Genomic DNA, 20,239 nt, shown 5'->3' with positions numbered 1-20,239 from the left:
GCGCACGCACCTCCGCTGTCATCCATGGCTTCTGGTTAGCATGTGTGGTCTTGGACTCAGTGACGTCGTCGATGCTCTTGCTGATGTAGCTGGTCACTGATGCTGTGTACTCCTTTAAGTTGGTGGAATCGCCAATGGTTGCAGCCTCCCTGAACATGTGCCAATCAGTGTGCTCAAAGCAGTCTTGAAGAGCAGAGATGGCTCCTGCTGGCCAGGTTTTCACCTGCTTCTGAACTGGTCTGGAGCGCCTGATGAACAGTCTGTATGCTGGGATTAGCATAACAGGGATGTGGTCTGAGTATCCGAGGTGGGGGCGGGGCGCTCCCCGGTACGCGTCGGGGATGTTTGTCTAAACAAGGTCCAACCCATTCTCCCCCCTCCTTGCAAAGTCCACATACTGAAGGAATTTGGGTTCAGTTATAGAGAGACTAAAAGGGAGGTGAGAGTTGATATTGGATCACTGGAAAATGATGCTGGTGAGGTAGGAATGGGGGACAAAGAAATAGCAGATGAATGTAATGAGTACTTTGCTTCAGTCTTTACTGTAGAAGACACAATCAGTGTGCCAGGGAGCCATGTGTGTCAGGGAGCAGAAGTGAGTGCCATTGCTATTACAAAGGAAAAAGTGCTAGGCAAACACATAGGTCTTATAGTGGACAAGTCACCTGGACCAGTTGGACCAGAGACCTGAGAGAGGTTGCAGAAGAGATAACAGATGCATTGGCCATGATCTTTCAAGAATCACTTAATCCTGGCATGGTTCCGGAGGACTGGAAGATTGCAAATGTCACTCCACTTTTTAAGAAGGGAGGAAAGCAAAAGAAAGGAAATTATAGGCCAGTTAGTCTAACCTCAGTGGTTGGGAAAGTGTTGCAGTGTATTATTAAGGATGAGATTTCGAGGTACTTGGAAACTGATGATAAAATAAGTCAAAGTCAGCATGGTTTCTGTAAAGGGAAATCTTGACTGTGTTATGATACGGCAACAATGAATATAGAATTGAGACAGGTTTTTTATAAGCAAATAAAACATTTATTAAACACTGCTCGATAAAAAACCAAAAGTAAACAAACGAGTAGCTTAACCGGAAGTTGACGGCTATACAGCAACTCGAACAGTTCTCAAAGTGATAAATGTGAACACGGTTCTTAAAAGTGGTAAATGCAAAAGTCCAAATGATGTACACAGTCAATTAAGAGAGACTTTCCTGAAGTAACAAATTCCTCAACGATGTGACTTTACTGCTGACCCCTGCCAAAATATGCCTTGCCTGAAGGATTTATGATGAAGGAAATAAAATGGCTTAAAGGCATTGGTGAATACGGCTGCGTCCAGTTCCTTCTGCTTTCACAATGCAGGAGCTATCTTGGATGCAGGCCACTACCCTCTGAATGAGGATTCCATAAGGTCGATCCTGTATTACCGATGACGACACCAACTTTACTTGATCTTTCAGGTCTCCACACGTCAATAAATTCTTCACTGTCCCACTGGACTAAACTGGCAGCATTGTGGTGAAACTGCCCGCAACAACCTTTGAGACTTAAGGCAGAAAGTAAAACTCCACTTTAAAACAAAACTGCGCCATGAGATGAATACGCAGCATAACGGAGTCACTGACGAATTAAACTACAAACTGACCTGCGTCGCAGCAAGGCTTTCCCCTTATATACCTGTTGAAACAGGCCATCACATGACCTCTCACTGGCAGGAAAATTACATCACGTGACCTCACACTGGCAGGAAATTACATCACCCCACCATCACAAGACCATTACATCATGCTCATAAGACAGTCACAAGATACTCACGGGGTATGTAACACCTGACAAGTCTGTTACAGTCCTTTGAGAAAGTGACAAGCAGGGTGGACAAAGGAGAGGCAATGCACATCACTTACCTGGATTTTCAGAAGGTGTTTGATAAGGTGACACGTGAGGCTGCTTAACAAGATAAAATCCTATGGCATTACAGGAAAGATACTGGGTTGGATAGAGGAATGGCTGACAGGCAGGAGGCCGTGAGTGGGAATAAAAGGGGCCTTTTCTGGTCGGCTGCCAGTGACTAGTGGTGTTCCTCAGGGGTCATATTGGGACTGCTACTTTTCACAGTTTGTCAATGATTTAGAGGATGGAATTGCTGGCATTAGATGCAGATGATATGAAGATAGATGGAGGAGTAGGTAGTACTGAGGAAGTAATGGGATTGCAACGGGGCTTGGACAAATTGGAAGAATGAGCAAAACAGTGGCAGATGGAATATAGTGGAGAGAGAAGAGGGCGCTACCTCAGGATAGAGGGCTGTTCATTTAAAAGAGAGATGTGGAGAAATCGCTTTCGCCATTGGGAGGGTGAACTTGATGAATTAATTACCACAGGCAGCTGTGGAAGCCAGGTCGTTAGGTGTATTTAAGGTAGAGCTTGATAGGGTCTTGATTGGACATGGCATTAAAGGTTACGAGGACAAGGCCGGGAGTGGGGAAGAAATGATCAGCCATGTCTGAATGGCAGAGCAGACTCAATGGGCCAAATGGCCTGATTCTGCTCCCATGTCTGTGGTCTTATGGTCTAATGGAATTGCTGTATACGATAGTAGTAGTGCATATGGATTTCAGCAAGGCATTTGATAAGGAACCCCATGCAAGGCTTATTGAGAAAGTAAGGAGGCATGGGATCCAAGGGGGCATTGCTTTGTGGATCCAGAACTGGCTTGCCCACAGAAGGCAAAGAGTGGTTGTAGACAAGTCATATTCTGCATGGAGGTCACTGACCAGTGGTGTGCCTCAGGGATCTGTTCTGGGACCCCTACTCTGTGATTTTTATACATGACCTAGATGAGGAAGTGGAGGGTTGGGTTAGTAAATTTGCTGAAGACACAAAGGTTGGGGGTGTTGTGGATAGTGTGGAGGGCTGTCAGTGGTTACAGTGGGACATTGATAGGATGCAAAATTGGGCTGAAAAGTGGCAGATGGAGTTCAACCCAGATAAGTGTGAGGTGGTTCATTTTGGTAGGTCAAATATGATGGCAGAATACAGTATTAATGGTAAGACTCTTGGCAGTGTGGAGGATCAGAGGGATCTTGGGGTCCGAGTCCACAGGACACTCAAAGCTGCTGTGCAGGTTGACTGTGTGGTTAAGAAGGTGTACAGTGCCTTCAGGTACTAGAGAGTACCCCAGTGGCTGTCCCCCTTGACAATAAGTACTCCTGTTTGTGTACTGTTGGGGGGGACAGCCTACCTGGGGGAAGCAACAGTGGCAGTGCCTCTGGTACAGAGTCCAGCCCTGTAGCTCGGAAGGGTAGGGAAAGGAAGAGGAAGGCAGCAGTGATAGGGGACAAGATAGTTAAGGGGTCAGATAGGCGATTCTGTGGACACGGTCAGGAGACCCGGATGGTAGTTTGCCTCCCTGGTGCCAGGGTCCAAGATGTTTCTGATCATGTCCAAGATATCCTGAAGTGGGAGGGTGAGGAGCTAGAGATTGTGGTACATATGACATCGGTAGGAAAAGGGAAGAAATCCTGAAAGAATATAGGGAGTTAGGAAGGCAGTTAAGAAGATTACTGGATTACTGCCTGTGCCACGTGACAGTGAGAGTAGGAATGGAATGAGGAGGAGGGAGGATAAATGTGTGGCTGAGGGACTGGAGCAGGGGGTAGGGATTCAAATTTCTGGATCATTGGGACCTCTTTTGGGGCGGGTGTGACCTGTACAAAAAGGACTGGTTACACTTGAATCCCAGGGGAACCAATATCCTGGTGGGTAGGTTTAATAGAGCTGTTAGGAAGGGTTTAAACTAATTTGGCAGGGTGATGGGAACAGGAATGATGGAGCAGAGGAGAGGGAAAACAGAAATAGATCTAAGGTAGTGAGCAGTAAGGATGTCAGGAAGGACAGGCAGGTGATGGAGCAAATTTGCAGCCATTGGGATGAGTTGCACTGCAATCAATGCAAAAAGTACCAAATACTGGACTTAAGGTGTTATACTTAAATGCACACAGCATAAGGGATATGGTGGATGGTCTTGATGTACAGTTACAGATTGGCGGGTATGATATTGTGGCCATCACTGAGACGTGGCTAAAGGATGCATGTCTCTGGGAGCTGAACGTCCAAGGATACACGGTGTATCGGGAGGATAGGCTGGTAGGTAGAGGGGGTGGAGTGTCTTTAATGGTAAGAAATGTTATTAAATCATTAGAAAGAGTTGACATAGGATTGGAAGGTACAGAATCTTTATGGGTTGAGCTAAGAAATCGCAGGGGTAAAAGGACCCTGATGGCAGTTATCTACAGGGCTCCAAACAGCTGCAGTGATGTAGACTACAAATTACAACAGGAAATAGGAAAGGCTTGCCAGAAGGGCAGTATTATGATAATTGTGGGTGATTTTAACATGCGAGTGGATTGGGAAAATCAGGTCAGCACTGGATCTCAAGAGAGAGAATTTGTAGAATGTCTACGAGATGGCTTTTTAGAACAGCTTGTTGTTGAGCCCACTAGGGGATCGGCTGTACTGGATTGGGTATTGTGTAATGAACCAGAGGTGATTAGAGAGATGGAAGTGAAGGAACCCTTAGGAGGCAGTGATCACAACATGATTGAGTTCACTGTGAAATTTGAGAAAGAGAAGCCGAAATCCGATGTGTCGGTATTTCAGTGGAGTAAAGGAAATTACAGTGACATGAGAGAGGAACTGGCCAAGGTTGACTGGAGAGGGACACTAGCGGGAAGGACGGCAGAGCAGCAGTGGCTGGAGTTTATGTGAGAAGTGAGGAAGGTGCAACGTAGATATATTCCAAAAAAAAAGAAATTTTCGAATGGAAAATGGATGAAACCGTGGCTGACAAGAGAAGTCAAAGCCAAAGTAAAAGCAAAGGAGAGGGCATACAAGGAAGCAAAAATTAGTGGGAAGACAGATTGGGAAGTTTTTAAAAGTTTACAAAAGGAAACTAAGAAGGTCATTAAGAGGGAAAAGATGAACTATGAAAGGAAGCTAGCAAATAATTTCAAAGAGGATACTAAATGCTTTTTCAAGTATATAAAGAGTAAAAGACAGATGAGAGTAGATATAGGACCAATAGAAAATGATGCTGGAGAAATTGTAATGGGAGATAAGGAGATGGCAGAGGAACTGAATGAGTATTTTACATCAGTCTTCACCGAGGAAGACTTCAGCAATATACCGGACATTCAAGGGTGTCAGGGAAGAGAAATATGCGCAGTCACAACTACGACAGAGAAAGTACTCAGGAAGCTGAATAATCTAAGGGTAGATAAATCTCCCGGACCAGATGGAGTGCACCCTTGTGTTCTGAAGGAAGTAGCAGTGGAGACTGTGGAGGCATTAGCAATGATCCTTCAAAAGTCGATAGATTCTGGAGGACTGAAAGATTGCAAATGTCACTCTGCTATTTAAGAAGGGGGCAAGGAAGCAAAAAGGAAATTATAGACCTGTTAGCTTGACATCGGTGGTTGGGAAGCTGTTGGAGTCGATTGTCAAGGATGAGTTTATGGAGTACCTGGAGGCATATGACAAGATAGGCAGAACTCAGCATGGTTTCCTTAAAGGAAAATCCTGCCTGACAAACCTAGTGCAATTTTTTTGAGGAAATTACAAGGAGGCTAGACAAGGGAGATATAGTGGATGTTGTGTATTTGGATTTTCAGAAGGCCTTTGACAAGGTGCCGCACATGAGGCTGCTAAACAAGAGCCCATGGAATTACGGGAAAGTTACATATGTGAATAGAGTGTTGGTTGATTGGCAGGAAACAGAAAGTGGGAATAAAGGGAAACATGAGGAAATCTGCAGATGCTGGGAATTCAAGCAACACACACAAACTGCTGGTGCAACGCAGCAAGCCAGGCAGCATCTATAGGGAGAAGCACTGTCGATGTTTTGGGCCGAGACCCTTCATCAGGACTAACTGAAAGGAAAGATAGTAAGAGATTTGAAAGTAAGAGGGGGAGGGGAAAATGCAAAATGATAGGAGAAGACCGGAGGGGGTGGGGTGAAGCTGAGAGCCAGACAGGTGATTGGCAATAGGGATACAGAGCTGGAGAAGGGAAAGGATCATGGGACAGGAGGCCTAGGGAGAAAGAAAAGGGGAGGGGAGCACCAGAGGGAGATGGAGAACAGGCAGTGATGGGCAGAGAGAGAGAGAAAAAAAACTAAATATATCAGGGATGGGGTAAGAAGGGGAGGGGCATTAACGGAAGTTAGAGAAGTCAATGTTCATGCCATCAGGTTGGAGGCTACCCAGCCGGTATATAAGGTGTTGTTCTCCAACCTGAGTGTGGTTTATCTTGACAGTAGAAGAGGCCATGGATAGACATATCAGAATGGAATGGGATGTGGAATTAAAATGTGTGGCCACTGGGAGATCCTGCTTTTTCTGGTGGACAGAGCGTAGGTGTTCAGTGAAACGTTCTCCCAGTCTGTGTCAGGTCTCACCAATATATAAAAGGCCACACCGGGAGCACAGGACGCAGTACACCACACCAGCCGATTCACAGGTGAAGTGTCGCCTCACCGGGAAGGACTGTCTGGGGCCCTGAATGGTGGTGAGGGAGGAAGTGTAAGGGCAGGTGTAGCACTTGTTCCGCTTGCAAGGATAAGTGCCGTGAGGGAGATCGGTGGGAAGGGATGGGGGGGGGATGAATGGACAAGGGAGTCCAACGGGATCCCACTACCAAGCACATCTTTCCCTCCCCACCTCTTTCTGCTTTCCGCAAGGATCGCTCCCTACGCGACAGTGATTCAAGCTTGCATCAAAGAAACAGCAAGAACTTTTTGTGGGGAAGTAGATTTTTAAGATGAACCAATATGGGCTTGTAATATTGATATTTCATTGTCACATGCTTATGGAAAATTATAATGAAAATCCTTTGAGGGCTGGGAAATGTGTAAGGCTGAGATTGAGGAAATTAATACTCAAGAGAAAATCACACAGAAACCCCTACTTTGAAAAGTATTCAATGAGTTTTTTGAGCATCAGATCAATGAGAGCCTTTTCAGTACTAGTAACCTACTGGAATGGTTGGAAGAGTGATAGTCTGATCCCAAGAGGAGTTTTGGCAGAAGTGTTGAGCTCAAAGCTGATACCCAAAGGAAGAAGCCAAGTTAGAAATCTTCACTTAGCAAGAGGGGGTGCGATGGGTGTTTGCTTCCTGGGCCAGCAGGTCTCACGTTTTGCACAGCTCGACTTTCTAAAAACAGCAGTAGTCGCTTGTCAAGATTAAACAGTTGTAAGTAAACTTCCAACTAACATTGTTTTGCTTCTGGTCATGAACGGGAGCCAGTCTTCAGTTCTTAAAATGTAAATGGTAAGCAGTAATAAGTTTAAATTTCAAACAAAGTACTGTCTGTGGAGCAGCTTTACAAACAAGCTCTAAATATAGCAGACACTCTGTCTGTAGAACGAGGATTTTGGTCATTGAAGCTGCCTTACTGCCTAAGAGGTGCAGAATAACACAATGGGTTATTTAATTCAGCTTGTTTAAAAACATACAAGCTGACTAAGCTGCTTTAATTCAAGGAAGCTTGCAGACCAGATGGAAACAAACTCTTGGCATATCAATAGATTCATCTATTAATAAAGTGGAAATTTTATATACTCAAGGAAGTTAGCTTCACAGCATTAATGGTAGGCAGCTGAGAACTGTATCTCCAAAAGGCTTTTAGACTGCTTGTGTAAAAAGGGTATCTGAGGAAGTATCATAAATGTGTGAAATTGAAGTGGCAAAAGACTGTATAAATGTAGAGAACAGTTCAGGCTTATTAGGAATGAACATCAAGAAGTGTGGAAGAAAAATGGGGTAAGATAGAATCTATTCCTCTCGCTTTGGTATCTGTGATGGACAGTTTGTTCATCTGCATCGCAGGTATGTCTTTTTAATTTATAGGAAATGCTTTTATGTTTTGGAAATGGTTTGTGATTTGGAAAGGCTTAAGATAGAAATCTTCCCAGTTTTAAACAATTTTAAACAATCCAAAGACTGTTATTTGGATTTAAATGTATATGACTGTAAATAAATGAACTGTATTTTAAACTTCTTTGTTAGCAAGAAGCATCATCTCTTTAGTAGGGGGGAGGAACCTGTTGCTCTAATGGTGGGTAGTGGCAGCTAAACTCACCATGGAGAATAAACAGGATGTGAACTAGTCTTTAATGATTGGGTAGTCACGGTATAATCTTCCTTTAGTGAGAGTACTTGTGGCAACTTATATCTGATAGGGCTTAAGCTGAGGAGACACTTCACCTGTGAGTCAGCTGGTGTGGTATACTGCATCCGGTGCCCCTGGTGTGGTCTTTTATATATTGGTGAGACCCGACGCAGACTGGGAGACTTTCGCTGAACACCTACGCTCTGTCCGCCAAAGAAAGCAGTATCTCCCAGCGGCCACACATTTTAATTCCACATCACATTCCTATTCTGATATGTCTATCCATGGCCTCCTCTACTGTCAAGATGAAGCCACACTCAGGTTGGAGAACAACACCTTATATACCGGCTGGGTAGTCTCCAACCTGATGGCATGAACATTGACTTCTCTAACTTCCGTTAATGCCCCTCCTCCCCTTCTTACCCCATCCCTGACATATTTAGTTTATTTTCCTCTCTCTCTGCCTATCACTGCCTGTTCTCCATCTCCCTCTGGTGCTCCCCTCCCCCTTTCTTTCTCCCGAGACCTCCCGTCCTGTGGTAAACTAGGTATACCTGTCTGAACACACCCCTCTGCTGACTGCTCCTATGGCTCCTCCCACAGACCCCGGTATAAAGGCAATTGGAGGCACTGCTCCCCCCTCACTCTCCGAGACGGCAGTGCTCCGTTTTGCTACTAATAAAAGCCTATCGTTCGCCTCCCATCTCTGAGAGTTAATGATGGTGCATCACGTCCCATGATCCTTACCCTTCTCCAGCTCTGTATCCCTTTTGCCAATCACCTGTCTGGCTCTCAGTTTCACCCCACCCCTTCCAGTCTTCTCCTATCATTTCGCATTTTCCCCTCCCCTTCCTACTTTCAAATCTCTTACTATCTTTCCTTTTAGTTAGTCCTGACAAAGGGTCTCGGCCCAAAACGTCAACAGCACTTCTCCCTATAGATGCTGCCTGGCCTGCTGCGTTCCACCAGCATTTTGTGTGGGAATAAAGAGAACCCTTTCTGGTTGGCTGCTGGTTACCAGTGGTGTTCCACAGGGGGTCCGTGTTGGGGCCGCTTCTGTTTACGTTGATTTCCCTTCACAGAAACCATGCTGACTTTGACTTATTTTATTATTAGTTTCCAAGGAATTACAGGAAAGTTACATACGTGGATAGAGCGTTGGTTGATTGGCAGGAAACAGAGAGTGGGAATAAAGGGATCCCATTCTGGTTGGCTACCAGTTACCAGTGGTGTTCCACAGGGGTCTGTGTTGGGGCCACTTCTTTTTACGTTGTGTATCAGTGATTTGGATTATGGAATAGATGGCTTTGTGGATAAGTTTGCTGACGATACAAAGATAGGTGGAGGGGCTGGTAGTGCTGAGGAAACAGAGAGTCTGCAGAGAGACTTGGATAGATTGGGGGAATGGGCAAAGAAGTGGCAAATGAATTACAATGTTGGAAAGTGGACGGTCATGCACTTCGGTAGAAGAAATAAACGGGCAGACTATTATTTAAATGGGGAGAGAATTCAAAGTTCTAAGATGCAATGGGACTTGTGAGTCCTCGTGCAGGATACCCTTAAGGTTAACCTCCAGGTTGAGTCAGTGGTGAAGAAGGCAAATGCAATGTTGGCATTCATTTCTAGAGGAATAGAGTATAGGAGCAGAGATGTGATGTTGAGGCTCTATAAGGCACTGGTAAGACCTCACTTGGAGTACTGTGTGCAGTTTTGGGCTCCTTATTTAAGAAAGGATGTGCTGACATTGGAGAGGGTTTAGAGAAGATTCACTACAAAGATTCCAGGAATGAGAGGGTTAACATATGAGGAATGTTTGACCGCTCTTGGACTGTACTCTTTGGAGTTTAGAAGAATGAGGGGGACCTCATACAAACATTTCAAATGTTGAAAGGCATGGACAGAGTGGATGTGGCAAAGTTGTTTCCCATGGTCCGGGAGTCTAGTACGAGAGGACATGACTTGAGGATTGCAGGGTGCCCATTTAGAACAGAGATGTGAAAAAAATGTTTAGCCAGAGGGTGGTGAATCTGTGGAATTTGTTGCCGGGGTGGCTGTGGAGGCCAAGTCATAAGGCAGAGATTGATAGGTATCTGAGTAGTCAGGGCATCAAAGGTTATGGTGAGAAGGCGGGGGAATGGGACTAAAGGGGAGATTGGATCAGCTCATGATGAAATGGCGGAGCAGACTCGATGGGCTGAATGGCTGACTTCTGCTCCTTTGTCTTATGGTCAGTGCATTGGCCTTCCTCAATTGTGGGATTGGGTTTAAGAGCCGAGAGGTAATGTTACAGCTATATAGGACCCTGGTCAGTCCTCACTTGAAACACTGTGCTCAGTTCTGGTCGCCTCACTACAGGAAGGATGTGGAAACCATAGAAAGGGTGCAGAGGAGATTTACAAGGATGTTGCCTGGATGGGGGAGCATGCCTTATGAAAACAGGTTGAGTGAATTCGGCCTTTTCTCCTTGGAGTGACGGAGGATGAGAGGTGACCTGATGGAGGTGTATAAGAGGCATTGATTGTGTGGATAGTCAGAGGCTTTTCCTCAGGGTTGAAATGGCTAGCATGAAAGGGCATAGATTTAAGGTGCTTGGAAGTAGGTACAAATGAGATGTCAGGGGTAAGGTTTTTTATGGAGAGTGGTGAGCACATGGAATGGGCTGCCGGTGACGGTGGTGGAGGTGGAAACGATAGGATCTTTTTAAGAGACTCCTGGATGGCTACATGGAGCTTAGAAAAAGAGAGGGCTATGGGTAAAGTCTGGGTAGTTATAAGGTAGGGGCATGTTCAGCACAGCTTTGTGGGCCGAAGGGACTGTATGTGTTGTATGTTTTCTGTGTTTCTATGATGAAGAAGTGTGAAGAGGGCGGGGAGGCTACTGACAGAGGGAGGGGCAACTCTCCCCCGAGACAGGTGAGTGGGCAGCAATGTGGTAAAGGAGACTGCAGCCAGAACGCAGATACTACCGGAACCAACGACAACCTGCCCCCGACCCTCCGTCTCCGGGCCGGAAGATCAGGGCCCGCGGCGGGGGAGGAGCCGTGGCTCAGCCCGCGGATGTGAACCGGAGCCCGGTTGAGCGAAGGGCCGGGCGGCGGAAAGACAAGTCTCCCGAAAGCGGCGGCGGTTTCACTTTCGATTCCCGAGGGCGCAGAGCGGAGAGCGGAACGAGGGACCAGGGATTTTCCTGAACCGTACGTGGGGGTTTGCGGACTCCGGGGAAGAGAGAAAACGCCATTTGAGGGCAGGACTGACTCACTCTGTCTTTTTCTCACATCCCGTCGTGGATCCGGCGTCGGAGAGCAGGGTCCGGGTCTAGTCAGTGACTGGGTTTGAGAGTCAGGGTCCGGGTCAGTGACTGGGTTTGAGAGTCAGGGTCCGGGTCAGTGACTGGGTCCAGGAGTCAGGGTCCGGGTCAGTGACTGGGTTCAGGAGTCAGGGTCCGGGTCTAGTCAGTGACTGGGTCCAGGAGTCAGGGTCCGGGTCTAGTCAGTGACTGGGTCCAGGAGTCAGGGTCCGGGTCTAGTCAGTGACTGGGTTCAGGAGTCAGGGTCCGGGTCTAGTCAGTGACTGGGTTTGAGAGTCAGGGTCCGGGTCAGTGACTGGGGTCGAGAGTCAGGGTCCGGGTCAGTGACTGGGGTCGAGAGTCAGTGACTGGGGTCGAGAGTCAGTGACTGGGGTCGAGAGTCAGTGGCTGGGTTCAGGAGTCAGGGTCCAGGTCAGTGACTGGGGTCGAGAGTCAGTGACTGGGGTGGAGAGTCAGGGTCCGGGTCAGTGACTGGGGTCGAGAGTCAGGGTCCGGGTCAGTGACTGGGGTCGAGAGTCAGTGGCTGTGTTCAGGAGTCAGGGTCCGGGTCAGTGACTGGGGTGGAGAGTCAGGGTTCGGGTCAGTGACTGGGGTGGAGAGTCAGGGTTCGGGCCAGTGACTGGGGTGGAGAGTCAGGATCCGGGTCAGTGACTGGGGTGGAGAGACAGGGTCCGGGTTGGTGACTGGGGTGGAGAGTCAGGGTCCGGGTTAGTGACTGGGGTGGAGAGACAGGGTCCGGGTTGGTGACTGGGGTGGAGAGTCAGGGTCCGGGTCAGTGACTGGGGTGGAGAGTCAGGGTTCGGGTCAGTGACTGGGGTGGAGAGTCAGGGTTCGGGCCAGTGACTGGGGTGGAGAGTCAGGATCCGGGTCAGTGACTGGGGTGGAGAGTCAGGGTTCGGGTCAGTGACTGCAGTTAGGTGCTGGGTCTGGATCAGTTCCTTGCATCAGAGGACTGGGGTCAGGGATCAGCATGGACATCCAGGAAGAGTTGATCTGTTCCATCTGCCAGGACCTGTTTTCTGACCCAGTCACCATCCCATGTGGCCACAGTTTCTGCTTATCCTGCCTGGAGAAGTTCTGGAAACGCCATACCAGCCCTGACTGTCCCTTCTGTCGCTGGCACTACACCTCTCGTCCGCAGCTCTGCAGGAACGTGGCGCTCAGTCACATCTGCGACGTGGTCAAGCAGCGGGGGGCCAAGGCTTCCTGCTGCCCTTCGCATGGCGACATGCTGACCTTCTACTGCTGCGCTGAACAACGCCTGATGTGTGGTAGTTGTACCTGCCAGGACCACGTGGAACACAGGATCCTGCCATTGCAGTGGGCAGTTGAACAGGCTCAGGTACACAGCTTCCCCAAACCAGAAACCGCCTTCCCCGTTTGCCCCACCGCCGCACCAGACCTGCTGACCCCGACCCGCCCCCAAAACTGCTCCTCAACTCCATGGCCAGGATAAACCTCCCCCACCCCGCACCGGTCCAGCCTAACATCACTTACAAAATCATATCACCAAAATACATTTGTGGGAGTAGACCTTGAACTGACTGTTAGATCATTCCACCCGTCAGATCGGTAATGGTCTTCGCGGAGTTACCTCATTCTCTGTCTGTACCGTGTCACTGTCCCACTCTCTCTGTACCCAGTGTCACTGTCCCACTCTCTGCCTGTACCCATTGTCTCACTGACCCACTCTCTGTCTGTACCGTGTCACTGTCCCACTGTCTGCCTGTACCGTGTCACTGTCCCACTCTCTCTGTACCCAGTGTCACTGTCCCACTCTCTGCCTGTACCGTGTCACTGTCCCACTCTCTCTGTACCCAGTGTCACTGTCCCACTCTCTGCCTGTACCCATTGTCTCACTGACCCACTCTCTGTCTGTACCGTGTCACTGTCCCACTGTCTGCCTGTACCATGTCACTGTCCCACTCTCTCTGTACCCAGTGTCACTGTCCCACTCTCTGCCTGTACCGTGTCACTGTCCCACTCTCTCTGTACCCAGTGTCACTGTCCCACTCTCTGCCTGTACCCATTGTCTCACTGACCCACTCTCTGTCTGTACCGTGTCACTGTCCCACTCTCTGCCTGTACCATGTCACTGTCCCACTCTCTCTGTACCCAGTGTCACTGTCCCACTCTCTGCCTGTACCGTGTCACTGTCCCACTCTCTCTGTACCCAGTGTCACTGTCCCACTCTCTGCCTGTACCCATTGTCTCACTGACCCACTCTCTGTCTGTACCGAGCTTCCCACTAACTCTCACTACAAGTATGTCTGTACTTCAGTTGTGTAGTGTGGAGGACTGATGTCTGTTTGGATTTTTCAGGATTCAATCCAGAAGCAGGCGGATGCTGTGGAGACGAGTCTAAGGGAGACGAGTGAAGCAAAGTCAAAGTTGTCTCAGCAGCTGAAATCTATCTGGGTGAGCCACCCTCTGTGCTGGTACTGGGTGGGCAGGGGGCTCTCTCACCTTCCTGACCCTGGCATCATCACCTAGCATAAGGCCCATTAGCAGAGTTACATCCCTCAGCCCGTCAAGTCAGCTTCACTATTCCATTGTTGCTTATTTATTTCTCTCTCAACTGATTTCTCTTACCTTTCATGCCCTAACTATTTATACCCAATGACCTGGGTTCCCCAGTTGTCTGTGGCAATGAATTCCACAGATTCACAACTTTCTGGCTGAAGAAATTTCTTCTCATCTCTGTTCCAAATGGATGTCCCGCTGTCTCTAGTCCTAGACTCCCCATCCTCTCCAGATGCCCTCTCGATTTGAGGCCTTTCAGCATTCCATAGACTCCTGTGAGGTCACCCTCTTCCTTCGGAGTTCCAGTGAGTACAGGCCCAGATCCATCAAACGCTCTTAATATGACAAGCCTTTCGACCCTGCAATCACTTATGTGAACCTCCTTTGAACCTCATCTAATGACAGCTCATCCTTCCTAGATAACAGGCCCAAAACTATGCACGATACTCTGATCACCCATGGACCCGTGGAAGCTCGATCACTGGCCCATGAAGCGGAAGTGGCTGCGGTGGGGGTTCTTTAGAGAGCTTCAGATAATTAGAGATCATAGTGCAATTGAATTCGCCCACAACAGTGCCATGCAACAGTGTATTGGGAAATGAACCTGGTCAGCTGTCAGATCTCCCAGTGGGAGAGCATTTTAGAGATAGTGATCATAATTCTATCCCTTTACAATAGCGTTGGAGAGCGATAGGAATAGACAAGTTAGAAAAGCGTTTCATTGGAGTAAGGGGAATTATGAGGCTATCAGGCAGGAAATTGGATGCTTAAATTAGAAAGAAATGTTCTCAGGGAAAAGTACGGGAAAAAAGTGGCAAATGTCCAGGGGATATTTGTGTGGAGATCTGCATAGGTATGTTCCAATGAGACAGGGAAGTTATGGTAGGGTACAGGAACCGTGGTGTACAAAGGCTGTAATAAATCTAGTCAAGAAGAAAAGAAAAGCTTATAAAAGGTTCGGACAGCTAGCTAATGTTAGAGATCTAGAAGATTATAAGGCTACTAGGAAGGAGCTTAAGAAGGAAATTAGGAGAGCCAGAAGGGGCCATGAGAAGGCCATGGCAGACAGGATTAAGGAAAATCCCAAGGCATTTTACAAGTTTGTGAAGAGAAGGAGGATAAGACGTGAAAGAATAGGACCTATCAAGTGTGACAGTGGGGAAGTGCGTATGGAACCGGAGGAAACAGTAGAGGTACTTAATGAATACTTCAGTATTCTCTATGGAAAAGGATCTTGGTGATTGTAGTGATGACTTACAGCAGACTGAAAAGCATGAGCATGTAGATATTAAAAAAGAGGATGTGCTGGAGCTTTTGGAAAGCATCAAATTGGATAAGTCACCGGTACCAGACAGGATGTACCTCAGGCTACCGTGGGAGGTGAGGGAGGAGATTGCTGAGCATCTGGCGATGATCTTTGAATCATCAATGGGGACGGGAGAGGTTCCGGAGGATTGGAGGGTTGCGGATGTTGTTTCTTTATTCAAGAAAGAGAGCAGAGATAGCCCAGGAAACTATAGACCAGACAACACACACAAAATAGCATTTTGTGTGTGTTGTTTGAATTTTCAGCATCTGCAGATTTCCTTGTGTTTGAACTATAGAACAGTGAGTCTTACCTCAGTCATTGGTAAGTTGATGGAGAAGATCTTGAGGGGCAGGATTTATGAACATTTGGAGAGGTATAATATGATTAGGAATAGTCAGCATGGCTTTAACAAGGGAAGGTCCTGCTTTACGAGCCTGATTGAAGTTTTTGAGGATGCTACTAAACGCATTGATGAAGGAAGAGCAGTAGATGTAGTGTATATGGATTTCAGCAAGGCATTTGATAAGGTACCCCATGCCAGGCTTATTGAGAAAGTAAGGAGGCATGGAATCCAAGGGGAAATTGCTTTGTGGATCCAGAACTGGCTTGCCCACAGAAGGCAAAGAGTGGTTGTAGACGGGTCATATTTTGCATGGAGGTCGGTGACCAGTGGTGTGCCTCAGGGATCTGTTCTGGGACCCTTACTCTTCATAATTTTTCTAATTAACCTGGATGAGGAAGTGGAGGGATGGGTTAGTAAGTTTGCTGATGACACAAAGGTTGGGGGTGTTGTGGATAGTGTGGAGGGCTGTCAGAGGATAAAGCTTGGTTGAGAAGTGGCAGATGGAGTTCAACCCAGATAAGTGTCAGGTAGTTCATTTTGGCAGGTCAAATGTGATGGCAGAATATAGTATTAATGGTAAGACTCTTGGTAGTGTGGAGGATCAGAGGGATCTTGGGGTACAAGTCCATAGGACACTCAAAGCAGCTGCGCAGGTTGACTTTGGTTAAGAAGGCTTATGGTGTATTGGCCTTCATCAATCGTGGAATTGAATTTAGGAGCCGAGAAGTAATGTTACAGCTATATAGTACCCTGGTCAGATCCCATTTGGAGTACTGTGCTCAGTTCTGCTCACCTCACTACAGGAAGGATGTAGAAGCCATAGAAAGGGTGCAGAGATTTATAAGGAGATTGCCTGGATTGGGGAGCATGCCTTATGACAATAGGTTGAGCGAACTCTGCCTTTTCTCCTTGGAGCAATGCAGGATGAGTGGTGACCTGATAGAGGTGTATAAGATGATGAGAGGCATTGATCATGTGGATAGTCAGAAGCTTTTTCCCAGGTCTGAAATGTCTGAAAAGGTCTGGGAAGTAGGTACAGAGGAGATGTCAGTGTTAAGTTTATTACTCAGAGTGATGAATGCGTGGAATGGGCTGCTGGCCACGGTGGTGGAGGTGGAAATGATAGGGTCTTTTAAGAGACTCCTGGACAGAGGGCTATGGGTAACCCTAGGTAATTCCTAAGGTGGGGACAAGTTCTGCACAGCTCTGTGGGCTGAAGGCCTGGATGGTGCTGTAGGTTTACTGTGTTTTATGTGTCGGGTCACGAGGTGTGTGAAATTACCATTAGTAGGGAGAAGGTTCATGGAAAACGGAAAGGTCTGAGGGTAGATATGACACTTGGACCAGATGGTGTCCACACGCCAGGGTTCTGAAAGAGGTGGCCAGGCAGATTGTGGAGGCATTAATAATGATCTTTCAAGAATCACTAGGTTGTGGAATGGTTCTGGAAGACTGGAAAATTTCAAATGTCACTTCACTCTTCCAGAAGGGAGAGAGACAGAAGAAAGGAAATGATGGCCCAGTTTTTCTGACCTCAGTGGTTGGGAAAACATTGGAGTTGATTATTAAGGGTTTGGTTTTGGGGTACTTGGAGGCATGTGATAAAATAGGCCGCAGTCAAAATGCTTGACAAGCCCATGGTATTACAGGAAAGATCCCAGCATGTTGAAAGTGGTGGCTGATTGACAGGAGGCAAAGAGTGGAAATAAACGGAGACTTTTCTGGTTGGCTGCCGGTGACTAGCGGTGTTACACAAGGGTCTGTGTCGGGACCGATTCTTCTTGCATTATATGTGAACGTTTTGGATGATAGAATAGATGGCTTTGTTACAAAGTTTGCAGATGTTATGAAGTTAGGTGGAGGGGTAGGTAGTTTTGTGGAAGTAGAGAGGCTACAGAAGGACTTCGACAGATTTGGTGAATGGGCAAAGTAGGGACAGATGGAGTACAGTGTTGGGAACTGTATGATCATGCAGTTTGGTGGAAGAAATGAAAGGTTTGTCTATTTTCTTAATGGAAAGAAAATAGTAAAAAACTGAGGTGCACAGAGATTTGGGAGTCCTTGTGCAGGTTTCCCCAAAGTTTAATTTGTTGGTTTAATCTGTGGTGAGGAAGGCAAATGCAATGTTAGCATTCATTTCAAGAGGTCTAGAATATAAAAGCAAGGTTGTAATGCGGAGACTTTATAAAACACCAGAGAGGCCTCACTTGGAGTATTGTGAGCAGTTTTGGATCCTTTACCTTAGAAAGGATGTGCTGAAACTGGAGAGGGTTCCAAGGAGGCTCACAGAAATCATTCCAGGATTAAACAGCTTGACATATGAAGAGCATTTGGTGGATCTGGGCCATATATTTACTAGAACTTAGAAGAAAGAAGGGTGACATTATCGAATCCTATCAAATGGTGAAAGGCCTTGATAGAGTGGATGTGAAGATGATGTTTCCTGTGGTAGGAGAGTCTAAGATCAAAGGACACAGCCTCAGAATAGAGGAGCGTCATTTTGAATGGAGATGAAGAGGAATTTCTTCAGCCAGGGGATTGGTGAATCTGGAATTTGTTGCCTCCACTTTGCTGTGGATGTCAAGTCTTTATGTATATTTAAGATACAAGTTGATAGATTCTTAATTGGTCAGGGAATGAAGGGATAAGAGGAGAAGGGAGGAGATTGGGGAGGAAAAATGGATCAGCCTTGATGATATGGAGCAGACTCAATGGGCCAAATGGCCTAATTCTGCTCCTCTATCATATGGTATTTCGAAATGGTGGTGGTGTGGGGTCTAACGTGAAGCATCACTTTGCTGACTATTTGTCCGGAGGGTCATGGCGGGGGTGAGGGGGTGGAATGTGTATGTGCTTGGGAGGCTGAAGTGACAGGGAAAGGAGGGGGAAGGTGAGGATATGATGGTTTGTCTGTGATGGTGGGTTTCACCTGGGTCTCTCCCATGTCTCAACGGCATGCAGGGTGTGTGGGACCTTTTCCCCTCACCTCTATGTATTTGTGTGTGTGTGGGGGGTAGGCCCTCAGTCAGTACCCTCTGGATGGGCCGTACTGTCCCCCCAGCAGAGAATATCACACCTCCCTCCACGATGGGTGACGAGGAGGCACACAACACAGACTGGATGGGCAGAAGGGATTTCCCCCCAGTGGTGGCCATGTTACTTTCTCTCTCTCCCCAGGACGATGTGAGCGAGCGAAGTGCGGGTTTGAGACAGGCGCTGGAGGGGCTGTTGGTGGCCACGCAGGCGGTGCAGGGGCAGCTGGAGAGTTTGCTAGGGGGTGCAGCCGAACGTCTGCAGCGTGAAGCCATCGAGGAGGCTGCTCGGCTGGAGAGGCGGAAGCTCCAACTGGAGGAGCGACAGAAGGAGCTGCTCCAAATGCTCAGCCAGGACACAGTCACACTGCTCCAGGTATGGACCCTCTTCCCCTTTTCCCTCAGCCTCCCCTCGCTCCCCCTCCTCGCCCACACCTCTCACTACCCCCCAGCGCTGCTCTGAGATGTGTGCTCTGTGCTGCAGGGTTGGAAGACGGACTGGGAGGTCGTGGAGAGGCTTGCCCCGGTCGACACAGGGGTGGAGGTGTGGGATGCCCTGGGAGGGCTACAGGAGGTGGTATTGGAGCAGACCGAGCGGCTGCAGTCGGAGGTCCAGACCGTCGCCCGAGTGTGTTCAGCATATCCAAAGCCTGTCTGCACAGCAGGTCAGTCTCGCGGTTCGTCCAGGAGCCGGTAGTCCATTGTGTGGCCTGTTAGACTCAGAGCAGCTCTGTCCCATGGCTGTTCAGTAATATAGCCAGTCAGTCCTCCAGAAGGTCACTTCTACAGCCATTAAGTTCCAGAGTAGTCAGTCCTGGAGCAGGTCAGTCCCTCAGCTGTCTGTCCTGGAGGGGTCACTACCATGGCTGGTTGTTATCAGAGTTACCAGAGTCCTGGGCTGGTCAGTGAATGTGTGGTCAGTTCTGTAATAGTCAGCCTGAAGTGGTCAGTCCCAGAATAGTTAGTCCCAAAGCGGTCGGTTCTGTGCCTGGTCAGTCCCAGAGCGGTCAGTTCTGTGCCTGGTCAGTCCCAGAGCGGACAGTTCTGTGCCTGGTCAGTCTCGGACTGGTCAGTCCCAGAGCGGACAGTTCTGTGCCTGATCAGTCTCGGACTGGTCAGTCCCAGAGCGGACAGTCTCAGACTGGTCAGTCCCAGAGCGGTCAGTTCTGTGCCTGGTCAGTCCCAGAGCGGTCAGTTCTGTGCCTGGTCAGTCCCAGAGCGGACAGTCTCGGACTGGACAGTCCCGGAGCGGACAGTCTCGGACTGGTCAGTCCCAGAGCGGTCAGTTCTGTGCCTGGTCAGTCTCGGACTGGTCAGTCCCAGAGCGGACAGTTCTGTGCCTGATCAGTCTCGGACTGGTCAGTCCCAGAGCGGACAGTCTCAGACTGGTCAGTCCCAGAGCGGTCAGTTCTGTGCCTGGTCAGTCCCAGAGCGGTCAGTTCTGTGCCTGGTCAGTCCCAGAGCGGACAGTCTCGGACTGGACAGTCCCGGAGCGGACAGTCTCGGACTGGTCAGTCCCAGAGCGGTCAGTTCTGTGCCTGGTCAGTCTCGGACTGGTCAGTC

General features: G+C 48.2%; 1 protein-coding gene and 1 long non-coding RNA gene across 3 annotated transcripts in view; one reads left to right on the top strand and one right to left on the bottom strand.

The window, feature by feature from the left end:
• The window catches only part of LOC132402561 (uncharacterized), a 68,689-nt gene extending 57,202 nt beyond the window's left edge, over nt 1-11,487 (bottom strand). The window contains exon 1 of the long non-coding RNA XR_009514949.1: nt 11,422-11,487. This is a non-coding gene — a long non-coding RNA (uncharacterized LOC132402561). The remainder of the gene's footprint in view (nt 1-11,421) is intronic.
• Nucleotides 11,068-20,239, top strand: part of LOC132402558 (E3 ubiquitin-protein ligase TRIM65-like) — a 33,706-nt gene continuing 24,534 nt past the window's right edge. Inside the window, exons 1-5 of one of the 2 annotated variants that reach the window (XM_059985430.1) lie at nt 11,068-11,356; nt 12,520-12,811; nt 13,792-13,887; nt 18,822-19,052; nt 19,161-19,341. In XM_059985430.1, the coding sequence (XP_059841413.1) occupies nt 12,698-12,811; nt 13,792-13,887; nt 18,822-19,052; nt 19,161-19,341 (622 nt within the window). In that variant the 5' untranslated portion in view covers nt 11,068-11,356; nt 12,520-12,697. Of the gene's footprint in view, nt 11,357-11,601; nt 12,812-13,791; nt 13,888-18,821; nt 19,053-19,160; nt 19,342-20,239 lie in introns of those variants that run through there. The other variant, XM_059985429.1, reaches the window with a different exon arrangement.

The sequence above is a fragment of the Hypanus sabinus genome, chromosome 12 (assembly GCF_030144855.1).
Source record: "Hypanus sabinus isolate sHypSab1 chromosome 12, sHypSab1.hap1, whole genome shotgun sequence".
Lineage (NCBI taxonomy): Eukaryota > Metazoa > Chordata > Chondrichthyes > Myliobatiformes > Dasyatidae > Hypanus > Hypanus sabinus.
Note: the sequence above shows the minus strand (reverse complement) of the source record. Positions and strands in the feature narration are given on the sequence as shown.